The 20,591-nt window shown below is 35.5% G+C and overlaps 1 protein-coding gene and 1 pseudogene across 1 annotated transcript; both read right to left on the bottom strand.

The window, feature by feature from the left end:
- Positions 1-5,731: 5,731 nt before the first annotated feature.
- Positions 5,732-7,051, bottom strand: LOC137745781 (F-box/kelch-repeat protein At2g44130-like). Its single transcript, XM_068485793.1, has one exon. It carries the CDS (start codon positions 6,957-6,959, stop codon positions 5,934-5,936), a length of 1,026 nt encoding a protein of 341 aa, XP_068341894.1. The 5' UTR covers positions 6,960-7,051; the 3' UTR covers positions 5,732-5,933.
- Positions 7,052-16,232: 9,181 nt separating this feature from the next.
- LOC137744221 (4-coumarate--CoA ligase-like 6) lies at positions 16,233-18,490 on the bottom strand (annotated as a pseudogene).
- Between the last annotated feature and the right edge of the window lie 2,101 nt (positions 18,491-20,591).

Raw genomic sequence — 20,591 nt, 5'->3', positions numbered from 1 at the left:
AATTCTCCTTTTGGCGAGAATCGAACCAAACACTTCTTACTTACAAGTAAAGAGGAATAGCACTTGACCGAAATACTAAATGGCTTTGTGATGACTTTATATGTAGTAGGACATAGAGAACTGTTGGAGTTTTTTGAGTAAAAATTTCATTGTCCCACATTGGTCATCATCAAAAGGTTTCCTGACTTTATAAAGTTTTGTCCCTCTTAGAAAGTGATTGAAGTGATGGAACATGAAGAGTAAAATTAGGCTCAATCTTAGGTTTGGGCTTTTTGGGGTGTGCAAATAATTAAATTCATTAAATAATTAATTTAATTCTTAATTCAACAAACTCATCTAAGATGTCTCATAAAAGACCATCCCATATTCATACCTATTGCAAACAAACATATATAATTTATATATACATTCATCTGCATGGCATTTATAACACAAAAAATAAAAACAAATTCTCCCTCTACAATTCCAAAACCATCTTACTAAGAGAACCACAAAGATATTTGTCAGAAGTCTAGTTTCTCGATGCTAAAATCTTGACTTAGATCATTGAATTATGTTGAAGCAGACGTCTTTTGAACTACAAGCACAGAGTAAGGAAGAAATTATGTTTAAAGACTTTGCGGTACGCAAGCCTCGATCTTCAGTTTATCTGTTTAATATTATTTCATTTTGTCATACTCTGTCAAAATATTTATTCACATTTATTATTTATTAGCATATATAAATTTATCATAGATTGTTGATAATTTCCAACAAGAACAATGAGTAAGAGGTAAGTGTGTTGGGTTTTTGATGTGGATGCATGTCGATTTCACCTAGAGATAGAAGTCTACCTTGGTGTTCTACTCTTGGTTTCTTTGTTCTGTCATCTGCTTGAATGGAAAGGGATCCTCTCTTGATCCTTTCCATCAACTCCACCAAGGCCACAAATCTAGGCCTTTGAAATTTGATCCAACGGCTATAAATAGGGATCCACTTTAAAAATTATAATAACTTTAGCAGTTTGATCAAATTTCAAATGTCCGAATTTGTGGCCTTGGTGGACTTGGTGGAAGGTGCGACATCCCACATCGCCTAGGGGAGTGATCCTTAAATGTATATTCACATCCTTACCTAGCACGAGGCATTTTGGGAGCTCACTGGTTTCGGGTTCCGTAGGAACTCCGAAGTTAAGCGAGAAGGGGGCTAGAGCAATCCCATGATGGGTGACCCACTGGGAAGTTGCTCGTGAGTTCCCAAAAACAAAACCGTGAGGGAATGGTAAGCCCAAAGTGGACAATATCGTGCTACGTTGGTGGAGTCGGGCCCGGGAAGTCATCCTGCCCGGGCCGGGATGTGACAGAAGGGATCCGGAAAAAATCTTTTTCCTGCTCGAATACCGTTTTCACATGATGAAGTCATTATCTTCGAATCTAGCTATTGTGTTGAAATGATTTGGTTTTGTGTCATAGAGCTTTTTAAGTACCATATCCCTTTTTATTGGTCGAAAAGTACAATATCTTTTTTGAAACTAGGATCAAATGGTGGTTTCGTTATGACAATCCATCTTTTCTGAGGCCAAGAAGACTCATACCATTGTGCAATTCACCAGTGCCAGGACGTGCAAAAAGTACCTTATCAAGGTTAGTCACAATTTTGCTTTTTAAGTTCCTAAAATATCGTTTTTCAACTTTTTGAAACTAAACTCAAGACCAATTGGAATGTTGACTAACTGGGGACTTGGCCAAGACTTTCAACTCTGGAAACCTTGAAATTCCAATTGGATATGTCTCAGAAGAGTTGTTTCTAGCATATCATATTGTAAATTGAAATGAATTCATATATTAAGTGGTTAAAAGTATTTATCTTTGTATCGAATTGGGTGTTGTCGGCATTTCATTCGTAGTTTAGAGAAGTGTCCTCAACAGCGAGCCGGGCACAAGTCCAATCAAACATGGCGACAAAAAGGGTGAGAGCTTTGTGTTCGGATCACACCACGGGGCATTGTCAGCAAGTCGGGTTGTTTGGGAAAGCAACTATAATCAAGTGGCAAAAGTATTTATCTTTGCATTCAATTATGAGGTATTATGTTTGAAATTATGAGGTATTATGTTTGAATTTAATTCCGAGGAATTATGGTGGAATATCTCCTCCCTCAATATCACTTGTACCTAAAAACGAAATAAAAAGATCATATTGTGGATTATGATTTTGCATTTGGGTGTTGGCCCATCTTTAACCCGAATCTCGAATAAGATACAAATATTGACAACTATATGCATCTTCTAATATGAATAATTTTTCATTTTCTATACCTCTCATTACATGACTCCAAAGAAGTTATAACAATATTTACAACTGCATTTTGAACGGAACATTTTCCTCTATCTTTCATAGTTTACACACAAGAGAAGCGACTCCATTACTATGCATGCATTTGCTAACGATACCAAAAATGTGTAAACTTTTTTCGGGTGTTGTTGTTATCACTCCAAAAATTTCATTGTGCACTTCTCATAAATATATATATTTTTTTCTAAATATAGAAAGTTTGCAATGCGAAGACTTTTGAAGTGCAGAGCATCTCCAAAGGAGATGTCAAAATGTCTAAATCATCATTAAGAGTAAAAAAAAAAGGCAGCAACATTGTTTTCCAACTGAAAAGCCAAATTTGAGGTGGCATGATATAGAATGACAGCTTTCACCCTTGTTGTCAAAAATTGACAGCAATTTCAAATGTTTATTGATTAATTATTAAATACTTTTTATTAATTTTTATTATTGTTTGAAAACATTTATCTTCCTCCCACATCCTAGTAGGATCCTCTTCCAATCCTCTTTATGAGGATCCTAGGGATCCTCAAATCGTGTATGTTCATCTTATATTGTGCGGTTAATTTTCGTCAAGTACTATTCATATTTAATTTAAAATAAAAGTATTTAAAATAATTTATGACCGCACGATATGCGATACGGACACGATTTGAAGATTTCCAGGATCCTCATTCCTCCCACACCCTCTCCAACTCTAAAAATATGTCTGCAAACTGCAAAACCCAGTTTCTTGGTTCAGAGAAAACTCAACTCCGCCACAAATCTTTGAAGCTTGGCGTTCTCTCTAGCCAGTAATTCTTCATTTTCTTCTTGATAGGCCTATGGAGCTTTTTCGCAAATGGTTTTAGGATTTGGTGTGTATTTGAGTACTGCATATTTGACCATTGAATCTTGCAATGCATTTGAATCAAAGGGAAAAGGCTTACACGAAATTGTATCGATTCAATTTGTTTCGAATCCAATTTAAAAGAAAAGAAGAAAAACATACGGCTTGAAGTTATATAGGTATGAAACTTATATCGAGATGACTTAAATTACTTTGCAGCTCAGAGGCCTCAGTTTTTTATGTCTTGGGTATCAATTCAGATGCCCCATTGTGGTGTACATGCTATCTGGAAAATTATGAAAATAAAATAATGAAATAAAATAACAAAAGAAAATAATGTAATCAAATTTATAATTATAAAACAGAAATTATGAAAAGAAGTAATATAATAAAATAATATTTTAATTTGACATATTTGGTGAAGAGCAAAACTTAAAAAGATGTCAAAGTGCGACATAAGCCATTAAATTTAAATTTTATATTTAATATTTGACATCTTCTTTAGAGATGGTCTAAACATTACAATCATGGTATGCTAGAAGTTTATTCTCCACAATTGGAGTAGAAACTGTAAAAGTGCATTGCTACAAAAAAAAAATGAAAAAAAAAAAAAAGGGAACGAAAAGGGGAGCAATGTTTCCAAGTAGCAGTATTCATGTAGTACTTCACGTGTCATATTACAAATGGAGAAAATAATATATTTTTTTCGTGTCCTTCCATTTATTTTAGGACAATGTTATTCACACACTAATTTTCTCCTCCTAAGCACCTTGTTAATTTTTAGTCATAAATCATCTTCAATTCATTCAATCAAACATCCAAAAATTGAAAAAGAGTATAAAAAATAAAGATAGATGTCCAACACTATCTCTTATTTTCCAATAGGTAAAGTACATGCTTGAATATTCGCTACTAATACTTGGAAAAACTTTCTCCAAAAGTAGTAAAGCCTGATATTAGAATGAGGATCCTCTCCGGATCCTCTTTATGAGGATTCCAAAAATCCTCCAATTATATATGTTCATCGTGTTTTTGTCAGGTACTGTTTATATTTAATTTTAAATAAAAAAATTTACAATAATTTCTAACTACACGATGTATAATGAACGAATGTGATTTAAAAATTCTGAAGATCCTCGTAAAAAGAACTCAGAGAGAAACATCTCAATGAGCATATACTTGCCTTTGGTTGCTTTAATGCCGTTCAAAGTCGAAACAGTGGCGGGGCCATAACTTTCAAAGTATTTTTTTTGTCACGCTATCTTGAATTCGGCGCAACTTTGTGTTTTCCACTCGCAAGTCACGATGCAAGTGAAGTGAGGGACTCTTCTCTTTGTCTTTTTTGCAGACATTGGAAGAGAGAAAGAGGGACGGTGGTGGAGGACAACTGAAAAGGTATGAGATATTTTAAGAGGTGGATTGTCTGCCGTCTTATTTTCATACTTTCCTCATGTTCTTCTGTGATGTGTGATCACGATTAAATCACGTCAACATTTTATATTAATTTTTTATAGAAATAATAAAACGAAAAGTAATAGGAATATAAAATGTTGACGTGGTTTAACCGTGATCACATAAATAGAAGGGCATAAAGAGAGTATGGAAATGTAAGGGGAGACAATCCACCTCTGGTATTTTACTTGTACACTTATATTATATAAGCACTTTCAGAGATTGCTTTGTACTCAACTTTTAAATTCACACCGTGGTTAAAAAATGATCAAAATTACTGTGACGGAACTTGTAACTCAAATAACTAAACTCATCACCCAAAGTTCACGCTCATGTTCTCCATGTCATATCATTTGTAAGTTATTGTTTAGCCACGTTAGTTAGAATTGATTTGCTTTTGTGGTGCACATGAATTTGAATTCTCTATTGTTAATCTTAGACACATTTAGGCCCACATGATGGTGCAAACGGGGAAAGAAGCTGTGAAAAGTATAGAGATCAAGAAGTCCAAGGCCCAAAGGGCTTAAAATAGGATAGCCTCAAGCGCTATAGCCGAATGCTTATAAGTTTAGTCCAACCAGGACATGTAAAGAGCTTCTTGACTACCGGAGGCACGTGAGCAGACTAACAACTTTACAGAACAAGTGTTCAGGAACAACACCTATATGTCAATTAGGCCACGTGACGGACCATAGTCAGTGGCAGAGACCTAAGATGTGACGTAAAGATGCTCGAAAAGTGCTTGGATCCTGCTCGGCTCGCGTCACTATGATAGAATGCCCCATCTTGACTGACCATATCTCACTTCATCGTCGAATGTTTTGTTGATAGGTGAAAAAATGTTAGTATGCGACTCCATATAAATGACAGTTGGGAACACCCAAGGCTGGGGTTAGTTGATGGCCAATATAAAATGGTGGGAACCTGCTGTATTGAGGTTAGATAACTGAAAAGAGTGAGATTTCATATATTAGCCGAGCGCATTTGTAGTCTTAATTAAAATCATTACAATCCGACAAACACACTTTGGGTCCATTTTACTTCTGTTCATATCCCAAGCCCACCAAAAGTTTAGTATTTTAATTGTTGACATCTATAAAATAAAAAATGTAAATATGTAAGCAAAATTTTAGTGCTATCAAGATTTCATAATATTACTTATTAAAATTAAACAGAAGATTATACAGTAGTCAAACCTATGATATTTTTGCACTATTCGATCCAACAAAAAGCAAAAGCTGCTTACAACTTTACTCAAAACACTCTCATATTTTCTTCAAAAAAGAAAACAAAATTGAAACCTCACTTCTTTTCCAGAATTTGAAAATTTTTAAAAATAATTTCAAATTTCCACGTAGCACCCGGACTGCACGAAACCAGAGAAACCCTCAGGCGTTTCCATTTTCTTCAATTTACCATTTTGCCCTTCGACCAAAAATTCCTCCTGCCACGCGCCCTGGTAAGCCGACCCCGCTAGGAAGGTCCATTTCCCCAACCCGAGCGCGCAAGGCCCGACCCGAACTCTCGGGTCGCAGTCGCCCCAACAGAAGAACTTCCCGTCTTTCCCAACCCCGACACACGACCTCGGGCACTGACCCGCACGCCACGCGTCCTCCTCCAGCCTCCACCGACCCGGCCCTGTTTCATAGACCTCCGCGCTCCCCACGAACCTCCCTTGCATGTCCGTCGCGTACCCGCTTACGACCCAAAACTCCGACCCGGACACGAACCCCTCGCACTCGTCTCGCCCCTGACTCATCTCAGGCAACTCGCTCCACTCGTTCTCCCTCACGTCGTACACCCTCGCCGACTTCATCGCGTTCTTGTTCTCGTCGTGGCCGCCGGCGATGTACACCCGCCCGTCGAGCTCCCCGGCGGCGAAAAACGACCGGGTCTCCGGCATGTCCTTCCCCCGAGCCCACCGCTGAGTCGTGAACTCGTACACGAACACGTCTCGAACCGGCTGGTAATTCGCCGGGTCCCACCCGCCCATCACCACCAGCTTCCCCTCCGAGCTCGTCACCTGACAGAACATCGGAAGCCCGTGCGGGTACTTCGGAACCGGGTCAATCCGGTCCCAATTCCCACTCACGGAGTCAAAAATCGAGACCCCGTAACGGGGCGGTTTTGCCGGTTTGGCCTCGTCCGATCCTGTCGGAACCGGAAGCGCCTTAACCAAACAAGCCGCCTTGTGGGTCCGCCCTGATTGCTTCCGGTGATTGTAAAATTCCCGGTTTTGGAGAAGGTCCTGCCAGCGGCGGCAGACTCGGGAGGCGACTCGGTGAGTCGAGTAGTGCAGACGGGTGAGACACTCGTAGCCGAGTTCCTCCGGCAGACCGGGTATTAACTCGGTTCGTAACTCGGCCATTTGCGTATGGCAATTTGGAAATTTATATCTTAATTGGGGATAAAATTGGAATGAAAGAAGTAATTGTGTAGAAGAAACTGGATAGTGGTGTGCGTGGGGATTCAGTTGGAGTTGGGTATTTATAAGCAAACACCACACTCATAAATGGACGCTGGTCCTGGCGGTTGTAATCAACGGCTGCCACGCGCCGCACATAGTTTGGAAATTACGATATTTTCTAGGGTTTTACATTTTATCCTTTTTTATAAAAATTAAAAAAATTTAACAAATCTTGAACCAAATTACAGAATTTGTTGCAGTTTTGTACTACGATCTGAGTGATATTCTCTTCTCTTATAAGTGAAAAGTTTTAAGTTTTATTCTAGTCAAGAAGCTTAGTTACCTCCTCTATCCCTTGGTATAGATAATATCGTGTATTGAAAAAAAAAAAAAAATTTGCTCACTGGAAGGTAGGGGAACTAATTAGTAAAAGAGTGTTATATCAACACATCCTTATTTACTTATCACAGACTCTTTTAATTTTCAACTAAATAAATTGAAGAAGATTAAAAGTAAAATACATTTTAATACCAAGTGATGTAACACGTAATTGTGAAAGGAAAAGAGGACTCTAGTTTACTAGTTTTAATAAAATGCGATTTATGCTTTGTTTATATGTAATCAAATGTTGGCTTTTATCGAAAAAACTTAAATTTTGTCGCGTTAGTTGTGGATTAAAAGTTTATCAATTGTTTGTACCGCAATTAGTTACAGTTTACAACTAGAATAAATGATTTTTAGCTGATTTCTCATAAGTAACAAAATTTTGGGAAATCAGTTGCAATTTACAAAGTATTGAACAATGCCCGTGGTGGACCTTTATTCATTCCTTTTGGACTCGGAGAAGGCTAGTCGGAAATTGCATAATACATGTGGTAGATCAAGCAGATTCACAGTTTACAAAGTATTGAATTCAAGATCTTCCGTTATTTTCTATAAAGACGTGTTGTCTACATTTTTTCACCGAGCCACTTGTCGTGATTAAAACATAGTTTTTTTATTGAAAATAAGCGACTTTCAATTTTACCCACAATTTGGGAAAAGACAAAAGTGTTTTCACATTATTTTGGCATAATTTCACTTTAATTTTCATTCATTAATTGGACAAAATTTACATTAAACATAACAATTTACGATTGGAATATAATTACAAACCAAATCGAACTACAGTATTGGAAATGTCAAATTTAAAATGGCAACGCAAATTTTTTTTTTCTTTTAGTGGAACAAAAAAAACTTAATCTGGTACCGTATGATTTAAATTTCTTAGTCAAACCCAAATTTGAATATTAAGAACAAAAATTGCAATCTTAATTAAGAAAATATTTTTTTGTCAAAATAGTTTATGAGATTGGCATAACTCATTACTTTGGTTCCTAAGTTGAAATCAATACAAATGGTTTTGAGTTTGTCCACCATTAATCATTTAGGTCATTTCGCGAAAAACATTTATTAAATAAGAACAAAATGACATAAACACTCCCTACTTTTGTCAGATCATTTTGACTAATTATATTATACCAAGAGCATTTTTGTCATTCTAATACATATTTAATAAAAAAAATTCACAGAATAATGAACTTACGCATGTGATGGATGAAACAATATACGTAAGGCGCACAAGTAGAGATTTGACTTAGTCATCTATAAGCATTATCTCTACTAATTATTGAAACATTTTTTGTCAACCAAAGGATAGTGAAAAGATAAATTAGTCTTCTATCACACAAAAAAAAAGATGGGTAATAATGTAATTTCACAGGTCTAAATTTTATTGGTTTTTTATTGAAACCTCACCTACAGGTGACTTTAAAATACCTTTAATATAAAAAATAAAAAAAACCAAAAACCAAAAACAAAAACCTCCCACCCTCTCCACGTTCTCCCTCTCCCTCTATCCTTCTCATTTTCTAAAAAATTATGTTTATACACACAAAGTATGTAAGTAAATGCTAGTTGTTAATTAAATAAACCATAATAATTAAGATAAAACCAAATGGGTCGATGAATTTGAGTTGGGAAATGTAAGGTTTTGCTGGCAGTTAAATTAAAAATGGTAAAATAATTGAGGATGAGGTACGTTGAGAAGAGGTTATGACTGGTTGTTTTAAAAGAGAGGGATGTCATGCCACTAAGGATAAGCGTTGACTACGTGTGGAAAGAAGGGCAAGGGTTCGTGTCCCTGGGTCCCACATTGTCGTGTTTTACACCGAAAAAGAAAACCAAATGTTCTAGAAGAAATTCCGACGTGGAAGGATCGATGTATGGATAAATTTGAGACTTGGGTTGGGAATATTTATCAAACTTTTTGCCAAATTACCATATTAACCGTAAGATATTAAATTTGTGTCAAAATTTTTCTTAGCATATGGTTTTATACAAAATGGGGTTATAGATAGTAATTTAGATACAAATTTATTATTTACGAGTTAAATTTAAAATCGTTTACTTACAAGTTTCAAGTGAAGAAATATACTACTAAATTAAAGTATGTTTAGACGATGACATTTTACCTTATTGGTGCATGCATCTTAGTGCAAATAAGATCTCTGCCAGTTCACTCTTCTTAATAATTAAAATTTAGCATACTAACAGTATCATTTGTGAAAGAAAAAAAAAAGAGTAAAGTCTGTTTAGTGCCGAATTTGAATTCTCTTAAATGCTGTTCAAAATTAATTTAAAGTAGAAAATTATTATATATTTTTGCCAAATATTATTTATTTATTTTTGGATAACGATTCAATATCCAACGTTTATAAGAAGTAATTGAAAAATAAAAGGTAGAAAGGGCCCCCCATTGGATTTACAAGTACAAACCGTGCGTCATTGGTTTTCAAAGGAAGGTCCAGTAACCTTTCAATGTGAATATTTTAAAATGAATCCGGATCATTTTTATGAGGATTTTGAGAATTCGTAAATCGTATATGTTCATCATATATTATGTGGTTTGAAATTATTTTAAATATTTTTATATAAAATTAAACATAAACAGTACTTGATAAAAACTGACCACATGATGCACGATAAACGGATACGATTCACGAATTCCCAGAATCCTCACCAAAAAAATCCAGAGAGGATCCTATTGGTTTTAAAACATTTAAGTTGATGGCCTTGCTGAGGTGGATGCGCCAACAATTGACACGTGAATTAATTTTGCCACATGGTCTCGATGGATTGGACCATAAGCTCAATTGGTCATTGGATTAATGTGGGGGTAGGGACTGACTTAGAAGAGTAATTTCATGTACATACATGTGGTTAGCAGTTGGAACTCGTGGTTAGCGGTTGGAATTCCATCTTCCAAGTTAGGCCTGTCAATTTTTTACATTACCTCTTAATTCGACACGAAACAATACAAAAATTAGAGGTTTTAAATCAATGTATTAACGAGTTCGGTCATTATTGAGTAACTCGTTAAAAACCCGTCAAGCATGTTGAATTCCACATCGGCTAGAGGGAAAGGAGAAAAACAATTTAAATATAATTACCCCACTCTAACTAACACCGAGACCTTTTGTGATAAAACACCACACCCGATGGATTGTACATGTGGAAATTACCAAGTTGGGGACATTATTGGTGTTGTTGGAAGTGGGCCAAGGTTCCGTCTCTCTGATAATTCTACAACATTAGTGCGTGAGAAAAATATACAAGACGGAGGGGCATTTAAAAACTAAAAAAGGATTTTCACTATTTTAATATGATTAATTGAATAATCTGCAAAGCAAAAAAAATGAGAATGATTAATTGAATAATTCGTAATGAAAAAAAACAAAAAGGATGAGAGGGGGCATGTGCCCCCACTGGGCCTTACCTCCCTCTGTCCATGACACGACAGCAACCATCTGGTATCTCTCACACGCCTTCAAAACTACAAGAAAAACCAACGGAAATGTTAAAGCTTTCGGCAAACTTCAAATTTCACATGTCGTTTTTTAATGACGCAAAACAAATAACGCATTTTTTTTTTCTTCTTTTCACATTTCTTTATTTATTGAGAACTTTAACGAAAAGTTCCCGGTACTATTCACTTCAACGAAAAATCACATTTTTCACTAAAAAGTCAATTATGGTACTATTCACTTTACCCTTATTTTGTCTTTATCGTTAAAACTCAAAGTTTTCAAGTCATTTTTATTAGTTTCCCCTTATTTATTTCCATTTTACTCACGTTGGTTTAGAGTTTAACAACACCCCCGTTGACATTTGTAAATTATCAAGCTTGATCTAATTCACGTCTATTAATATATATTTCTCTTTGTAAAAAATAATGGGAATTGTTATAGGCACTCCACAAATCTCATTTTGCACTCCAAACTTTCTATAATTAGAAAGAAAAATACACTTGTGAGGAGTGTAGAATGAGATTTTTAGAGTGCTAATAACAGTTCCCAAAATAATATATATCTTTGTTGGTTAATTTTAGAGCAGGATTCTGTCCTCCTTTTAATTTTCTTTTCCTTCCCAATTCCCTCCTCCTAATTTTCTTTCCTTCCCAATTCCCTCCTCCCGCACTTTCCTCTGTCTTTTTCTCTCTATAAAGTAGGTTTCTCTGTCTTCTTATTCGTTTGAACGCCGTTACGCCATCACCAAAAAACTTATTATTTGTAAGTTCTATTTTCAAAAATTTTAATGGGCACATACATAGCACACATAATTGCGAATTAGTATATAAATAAATCATAGTTAAATAACCAAAACGGTCGATGGATTTGAGTTGGGAACTGTAGGGTTTAGATGGCAGTTTAATTAATTTGCTCAACAAAAATGGCAAAAAATAAATGGATGTGCTATCTACACATTCTATTTTACTTCTCACACTCTTTGATAATTTTTGTCCATTTATCTTCTATAATGCATCTGATCCGACGGTTAAAAATTAAAAAAATGTGTGAGAAGTAAAATGAGGTGTATGAATATCACATCCCAAAATAAATTTAGAATGAGGTACGTTGGGACGAGGTTATGACTGGTGGAAAAAACAAAATAAATTTAGGATGAGGCACGTTGGGACGAGGTTATGTCTGGTGGAAAAAAAAAAAAAGAGCTGTCCATTCCTGCCAATAAGGATAAGGGTTGACTACGTGTAGAAATCACGGCAAGTGTTAGTGTCCCTGGGTCCCATATTGTCGGGTTTCGGAGCAAAATGTTCTAGAAGAAATCCGACGTGGAAGGCTGGATATATGGATAAATTTGAGACTTTGGTTGGGATTATTAATTCATAGAATCCATTTCTTTTGGTTATCTTGATAGAGATCAACTTAGAGAGAGCATTCTCGTCTGATTCTCTTTATGAAGGTTCTGAAGATCCTTAAATCACATCCGTAAACCGTACATCGTACGGTTAGTTTTCATCGGTTACTGTTTATATTCAATTTTAAATAAAAAACTTTATAATGATTTATGACCGTAAGATACATGATGAATGATTGTGATTTAAGAATTCCCAAAATCCTCACAAAAAGGATCCGGCAAGAAGTCTCACTCATCAACTTATGTAAAATGGATTTATCACTATTATATTATTTTGATCAATAGCCCGTCATTTGTTAATTTTTTTACATATATTATTGTTTTATTGAAACGAGACGTGGTTGATATTATAAACCAGAATTTATCAAATTTAGCCTAATTTTTAATTTCAAAAATGTCAGCTTTAATTAGAACTTTTAAATATATTCAAAATTATATTTAAATAGATACAAATACCTTTGATTTCTATGAATAACCTGTTGAATAAAAGATTTTTGTGCTATGATCAAGTGTTGCTCTCGCTAATATTATCTCCTTTTTTCTATTCTTTTCCAAACTAATAATTTAGAACCGAACTTGTTACTTATGTGTTAAATTTAAAACCGTACACTTACAAGTTACAAATAAATAAATAAACTACTAAACTAAAGTATGTTAAAGCGTATGATGTTTTATCGTATTGATGGAAAGCAATAATGCATGCAAACTAACGAGCGTTCGATTTCACCAATTTCTTTCTTTCTTAAAAACTAACAATTTAACACATTAATGCTATTATTTATAATAAAAAATGACTAAAGTCCGTTAAGTGCCAAATTCGAATTCTCTTTAAAACTGTTCAAAATTAGTTTCAACAACAATATTATTATATATTTTCACCAAATTTGTTTCTTTCTGTAAGTTACTCTATATTTCAATGTCCATCATTCATAAAAAGCAATTGAAGAAAAAAAAAAGGTAGAAAGGCCCCATTGCATTGACTAAGTACAAACTGTGTGTGTCATTGGTTTTCAAATGAAGGGAAATGAATCATCTCTAGATCTCTTCCACTAAAGCCTATCAATCAATAAATTCGGACCCTTGAAATTTGATCCAACGGTTAAAAACAGAGGGCCCCTTTAAAAGTTATAATAACTTTAGCCGTTGGGTCAAATTTCAAGGGCTCGGATTTGTTGATTGGTAGGATTTGGTGGAAGGGATATGAAGAGGATACCTTTCCCAAATGAAGGTCCAGTAATCTGACATTTCAGTTGTTGGCCTTGCTGATGTGGATGTGCCAGCGAACGACATGTTATTCTGTTTTGCCACATGGTGCCACCTGGTCTCGTTTGATTGGACGCTAGGCCAGGAGGATCATCTTCGGATCCTCTTTGTGAGAATTCTGAGAATCTTCAAATCGTGTAGGTTCATCGTATATCGTGCTACTAGTTTTCGTCAATTACTATTCATATTTAATTTAAAATAAAAGTATTTAAAATAATTTTTGACTACACGATGTACGATAAACGGACACGATTTGAAGATTCCCAGGATCCTCATTCAACGCTAAGCTCAATTGGTAATTGGAAGTGGAAGTGGATCTGGGATGAGGATCTCTCTGGATTTTCTTTGCGGGAATCCTAAGATCCTTACATCCTGACCATTCATCGTATATCATGCGATCAGTTTTTGTTAGATATTATTTGTATTTAATTTTAAATACATAAATTCCTAAAATTTATGACAACACAATGTAAAATAAATAGCTAGAATGTGAGAATCCCTAGATTTGGATGAGATCCAAATCCATGGATATGGATGATATGACTGAGGGAGTAGGGACTGCCTGAGAAGAATATATTTCATGACTACACAACTTGGTTAGCGGGTCTGCATTTTTGATGTGTCCCCAATTTGGATAAGGAACACTTTTGAGAGGATATTTTGATATCTTCATAAGATAATCCGACCGCCATCAGTGGTATCTACTCAATCCACTCCAACCTTTTCCTTGAAAGGAAGAAATAGAGAAAAGTTTATGTCCATGTATCAACGAATCCCAAGTAGAGATATTGATAACACACGTAAAGATTACGGATCAAAATTGTATTTTCATTCTTTTGTAAATAAGATGTCTTATAGACAAAGAACGAGGGAGTGAATTAAAATATTATGGCTAACTTATAATGAGGTTTAACCTACTTTTCTACCTCTTAATGTAGACGATATATGTGTAAAAAAAAAAAAAAAAAAGATCTTTAGTCGACAAAATAACCATTTTGTAAATAATATGCATAAATTCAAACTTTGAGTACGAGGTAATGGCAGAGCCAAAAATCCAAATCAAGAGGGGCCTTTACGCTAATGAAAGAAATTAAAAAGAAATTAGAAAAAAATTTAGTCTCCATGTGGCTCACCACTGGTACATCAAGTGATGGAAATGATTAAGACCATTTCTAAATAGTATGTGTTATATTGACTTGTGTTTCAAATACATTAATTTTTTTTATCTTAATCTAAATTTTCACTTAAAAATGGCACCTATCAAATTCCTTGGTAATTAGAAATGAGCTTGAAAAAAAAAAAAAATCGTTTTGAGTTATATGTACTAGGCGTTACCTAGTGAATTGTTAGTGGTTTAAGTTAAATTGTTTATGAAATAACTCCTACCTTGCATATAGGGATTGCAAAACTTGTCATATGGAAGGAGAGACAAAAACAAAATTTATATTACGTAGAATTTCAGTACTTTTCAATCCTTGTATGAAAAGACAAAAATACACAACACACTAAATCCATCCAAAAATCAAAGAAACCAACTTCAAAAATAAATTTCATCTCGTTCCAAGAAATCAATGAAAGTAACAACGTAATTATCTGTACGATTAGTTTTGTATATTTTATTAATAGAATCAATTAGTATATTTTTTGAAAATTATTTGTGAAAAAAGACAGCTTAACTATACGAAGAATCTAAGTGTTTAACTATGCGAATAAATTTTGTCCCTCTTTGAAAAAAAAAAAAAACGATCTCTCTACGAAATATGATAGATAATTTAACTCGACTTGTATTTATGCCTAAATATACAGTATATATTGTGTAGCGTCTTAAGTTTGCTTGTACTCGAATAAATCTGTATATCAGGGGCTGTATGCGAGCATGGTGGAATCTGGTATCTCTCACATGGGATATACAAGAAAAGCCCATCTCCATGGAAATGTTAAAGCTTTCGGCAAACATCAAATTTCACACGTCGTTTCAGCCGAACCAAAACAAATAACGCACATATTTTTTTTTCTCTTTTCACATTTCTTTACTTATTTACATATTACTCACGTTGGTTTAGAGTTGAATGCTTTGACAACACCCATTGACGTTTGTAAATTGTCACATCGGTTTTTATATTTGTAAATTTACAACTACCATGACATGCTTAGTAGTTAGAGACGAATTTCAAGCTCATATGTCATACGATATGTTTTGAGTGCGATTCTTAGCTCTGATGAGATTGGAATGCCTCTGTGAGTTTTCTTAGCCCGTGAAAAGTTGGACTGCCGTGACGGAACCACCAGTTGATCGCCTCTCTAAACAGAAAAAAAAGAAAAAATTTCAAATTTAGACCTAACTCACATCTCCTAATATGAAAAGGAATTTAATCACTAATTAAAAACATAAATCCATTGATTTTAATATGTCCTAATTTAGATCCATTCTTTTTTCACATTTCTGATTTGGATAATTGATAAATCAAGGTAAATGATTATCATAATATTAAGATATGAAAAACTTTGGAATCACCAACACATAAACCCATATTCTTAAAACCATAGTAAAGGGCTTGTAGCTTAGTTTGTTAGGAACATACATCTCCTGCACTTGAGGTCCCGAGTCTGATTCTCCCGCTCCCTCAAAATCGCTTACATTTAAAAATTTATAAAAAAACCGATAACCATCTACAAATATTTTCAATAATAACAAAAACTAGAGTAAGAATAAATCTAGAGTCTAGAAGTCAAGAACTTCCTAAGCTCCCTTCTTAGGATCTTCCCAGCTGCAGACTTTGGAATTGAATCTGTAAAAACCATCTTCCTTACCTTCTTGTATGAAGCAACCTGTGCAGCCACAAAATCCATCACATTCTCCTCTGAAATTCGACTTCCGTGCTTCCTCACCACAAATGCCATTGGTCTATATCTCCCCACTTTCTTCATCCGCCATACCTGCCACTGCAACATCAAGTGTCTCAGAATTGTTAATCAGAGCTTTCTAAATCTGCCGGTGCAATCTGAAACCCCTTGTATTTGATCGCGTCTTTAAGCCGGTCTTGTAGGTTTAAGTATCCGTCTTCATCAAAGCACACAACGTCCCCTTTTTGCAGTCAATCCTCTTCATCAGTTGTCGACATTGTTGCCTCGGCATTGTTTAAGTATGCATTCATGGCAGGCCCGCGTAGCCACAGCTCACCGCTACTTGTTGGAGGCAGGGAGGATCCTGTTTTCCAATCCACCACTCTGACATGCGTGTTTGGAGCTAAAAGCCCTATTGAAGAAGGTTTTTTAAGGCTTTCGGTGTTGAAACCGCGCGTTCCTACTGCCGTGGTCTCAGTCATTCCATAACCCTGAATCTAATCTGCATGAGGAAGAAACCTGAACAAACCTGCTTCAAACTCTTGAGGCTTTGTTTGGCCAAACCATCCTTAACTTTTACTGTCAATGCTGTTAAAATTGGTGGAACGACCGGAAAGTGTGTAACTTTGTACTCATCAATTGCGTTAACCACCTCATTGACATCAAATTTCTTCATCACAACAATTCTTGATCCTAAAGACAACAACCCCATCACGAAAAGGGAGAACCCGTAAATATGAAACAACGGAAGAACATCCAAATACACATTGCTCAAACTCGAACCCTCATTGCAAAGCCTCAAACTGCACGAAAAGCTCCACTGCAGCTATGAAATTCCTGCGTGTCATCATAACACCTTTGCTCGCACCAGTAGTCCCCGAAGAATACATTATTGTTGTGCCTTGGCTGATTATCTTCACTAACATACAAACCCACAGTTGAATAGTTTAAAATACAAGAAATAAAGACACCGAGAAATTTACGAGGTTCGGCAAAAACCTACCTACGTCCTCGGAGAGATATTGCTCTTCACTATGAGAAAAACAGTACAAGTTACACATGAGTTAAATCGACATAACTCAATCCCATATCCCTTGTACACCCACTCACAGAATTTTCCCAAGAGCCTCACTCTACCCCAAGAGTTCTTTCACAAGAGATCTTTCACTCTAGCTCTCTTGATTTCTCTCACCCGTGCCCATGGTAGAGCCAAATGCTCTCACCATCTCTTTGGATGCTTTTCTCTTCATCCGTTCCTTCTCCTTTGGCAAGGCATTTAAATAAAAAACAACCCCTTTTCTTCTCCTCCTTTCTTCCACCAGAAAGCCAAATAATTATGGCTTTGAAAAAGCCATAAAACAAGGAGCAAATCAAGCCACAAAATAAGGAACAAATCAAGCCACAAAACAAGGAAACATAATCCTCATCATGATGTTCCCTCATCAATATTGTTTTGTTTCCTAGCCTAATTTGGCCACTATCCAACAATTATCACCGTGGTGTCCTGCTCCTAATCACCGGCCTCGAGCCAAATCAACATTACCATAAACAAGCTTATAAAAAACCAAAAAAAAAACATCATTCTTCGAATCCGAAACTGCATTTTCCGGCCCAATAACATCCAATGCATATAGCTTACCAACGTATTCAAGTCCAGTAAAAGCACGACACGCTTTCAAACCACCAACCTGTTTCTTGATTTCCACGACACTGCTGAGAGGATTCATGGTCGTGACGATTGCACCAGCATGCAAAACTCCCAAGAAAACAATGGGATAGTAAATGGAATTCGGCAAAAGGATCAGAACAACGTCACCTTGTGAAACCCCCAACCATTTTTGGGAGGCCACATGCAAATGCTTTGACAAAAGAGTAGAGCTGGGAGTAAGAAAGCGAGGGCCCATGTGAGGAATCAATGAGGGCAGGTGAAAGCGAAACCCCATTGTGCTGGTGTGAAAAATGGGGGAGACAACATCCAGAAAAGGGTCTGTGGGGAGGGTAATTTCAGGGTGTTTACTGCGGTAAATTCCTACTTCTGGTGAAAACCACCAGGGGTAGTTGTGATTCTGAGTGTTATGTTTCTGTGAGATATGGCAGTTGAAGTTGTTGGTTAAGGTAGTTATGGTCATTGGGAAGAGAGAGAGCGAGAGAGAGAGAGAGAGAGAGAAAGAGAGAGAGAGAGAGAGAGAGGTTTCTATGTTATTAGTGTGTATTTTCCATGTACTTAAGTTTGAATCTCTTTTTTTAAACTAATCACCGATGAGGTTTGAACTCACGCCATCATGTAAGGGCTCAACACATTTCCACCATTGTGGTAAAGGGCCAATTGCCTTTGACTGGTTTAAATTAATACATTGTAGGATTTTCTAGTATAAAATATAAAAACATTTGCAAGTGGTTTGTAGCTCAGTTAGTTAAAAATATTCGCACTTGCACCCAAGGTCCAATATTCAAATCCCCTTCTGTAGTTTTAGTGTAGATTATTCTATTGTTTGCCAAAAAAAGAAAAAAGAAAAAAAGATATAGATAATTTGAGGTTAGTGTATTTCTTTTTGAGTAATTACAATTGTTTTTGAGTAATTACAATTGAAATTGTGTCTTACTTGGTTGGAAGGGAAGGCTAAATAATCAAGGGGTTAACTGAGGAAGGTGTCAATTAATTGTAATTAATATGTAATTAAATTGTTAACCGAACATGTGGGCGGCGCAGACGTAGATTCACATCCCATAATTTTTTATACATGATTTTATATGTTTGCGTGACAAATTTGAACACAAATTTTGTTATCCACGAATCTTCAAGTTTTCTTTAATAATACATGGCATATAAAATTTAAGAGCTGTGAAAACCAAGTTTAGCGCTAAAAATTTATAGCATCGAGTGCTACGTAGCATTGAAGTCACACATTTTGATCACAAGACAATATTTATGGCATATACCATCATCATCATGTACATGAATCCACATGGGAGTATTCTGAATCCTTAATCATGAAGGCGAGACATGCGTAACTTGATCTAATAAAACACCCACTTATATCGTTATTTAAATTAGACCAGTTGGTGAGGACAGGATCCTCGCTCTCTTTTATCACATCTTTTTTTTTTTTCGTAAATTAAATTAGTTTAAAAATATGGTAAAAAGGAAAATTAGACGGAATTAACGTCAGAGATGACATTGATGTGCAACGTAAGAAAATGCAGATGACATCGATCCACTTTAGAAAATACGGGACTTTAACGAAAAGCTTTCAGTACTGTTCACTTTAATGAAAAATCACATTTTCACACTAAAAAGTCAATTCTGGTACTATTCACTTTACGACAACATAAGAAACGACAATGAAGCCCGTAATTTCTCGTTGTGATCCATACAGCAGCCCATCTTATAAGCCCACATGAATTACAAGTGTGGTCTGGGCCGACCATAAAAGCCCAGCAACATATGATATGGCTTTAAAGTCGCGTTGTGCGTTGATTGAGCGACCTAGCTAATCTCTCCATCATTTTCAAGTCAAAGGCTTTGGCAAAGGCATTAAAAACAGAGCGATGGAGAGTTTTGACGCATCTTTTAACGATTCGGGTTTCAGGAGGTTAAGTGACGTAATTTGAGTTACAAGAGCAAGATTCGAATTGAGTTTCAAGATGCGTAAGTTTAAATGAAACAATTTATATAGAAATCGAACCGTGTGATGACACATACATTCACTCTCAATTGCAATATACAATGTCAAAGAGAAAAAAAACTGAATATACCACTAAACCAAGAACTAGCCGACACTAACTCTCGTCTTGACGGCTTTAATCCCCACTTAAACACGTGTACACTTTATGGAATAATTTCCATCTAGATATATACATTCAACCAATTCTTGGCTACTCAAAGATGAATAGGAATTCATACTCAAAACTCTTAGTGTTTTAATCACATAGTTTTGTGCATATGATCAGAACCGTTCATACTATGAATCACACTGTAAAGATCATCTTTGCAAAAAATAAATTAAAACTAAGGTTGTCTAGTCAATCTATTGTAGCAAATACATAGACGGTTCGTAATGCTTTTATTAATTCCATTCATTTGTTTTTAAACAGTTTGATGACTAAACGACCTTAGTTTTAATTGTTTTTTGCAGAGGCGATCTTTATAGGGTGATTTATAATATGAATGGTTCTGATTATAAACACGAAGTTCTATAAATTGACAATGAACAATTTTGAAAAATTTTG

The sequence above is a fragment of the Pyrus communis genome, chromosome 9 (assembly GCF_963583255.1).
Source record: "Pyrus communis chromosome 9, drPyrComm1.1, whole genome shotgun sequence".
In the NCBI taxonomy this organism is placed as follows: Eukaryota; Viridiplantae; Streptophyta; class Magnoliopsida; order Rosales; family Rosaceae; genus Pyrus; species Pyrus communis.
Note: the sequence above shows the minus strand (reverse complement) of the source record. Positions and strands in the feature narration are given on the sequence as shown.

Bases quoted from the DNA above. Each gene is read 5' to 3' on its own strand.
- LOC137745781 (XM_068485793.1), bottom strand. From the start codon at position 6,959: ATGGCCGAGTTACGAACCGAGTTAATACCCGGTCTGCCGGAGGAACTC.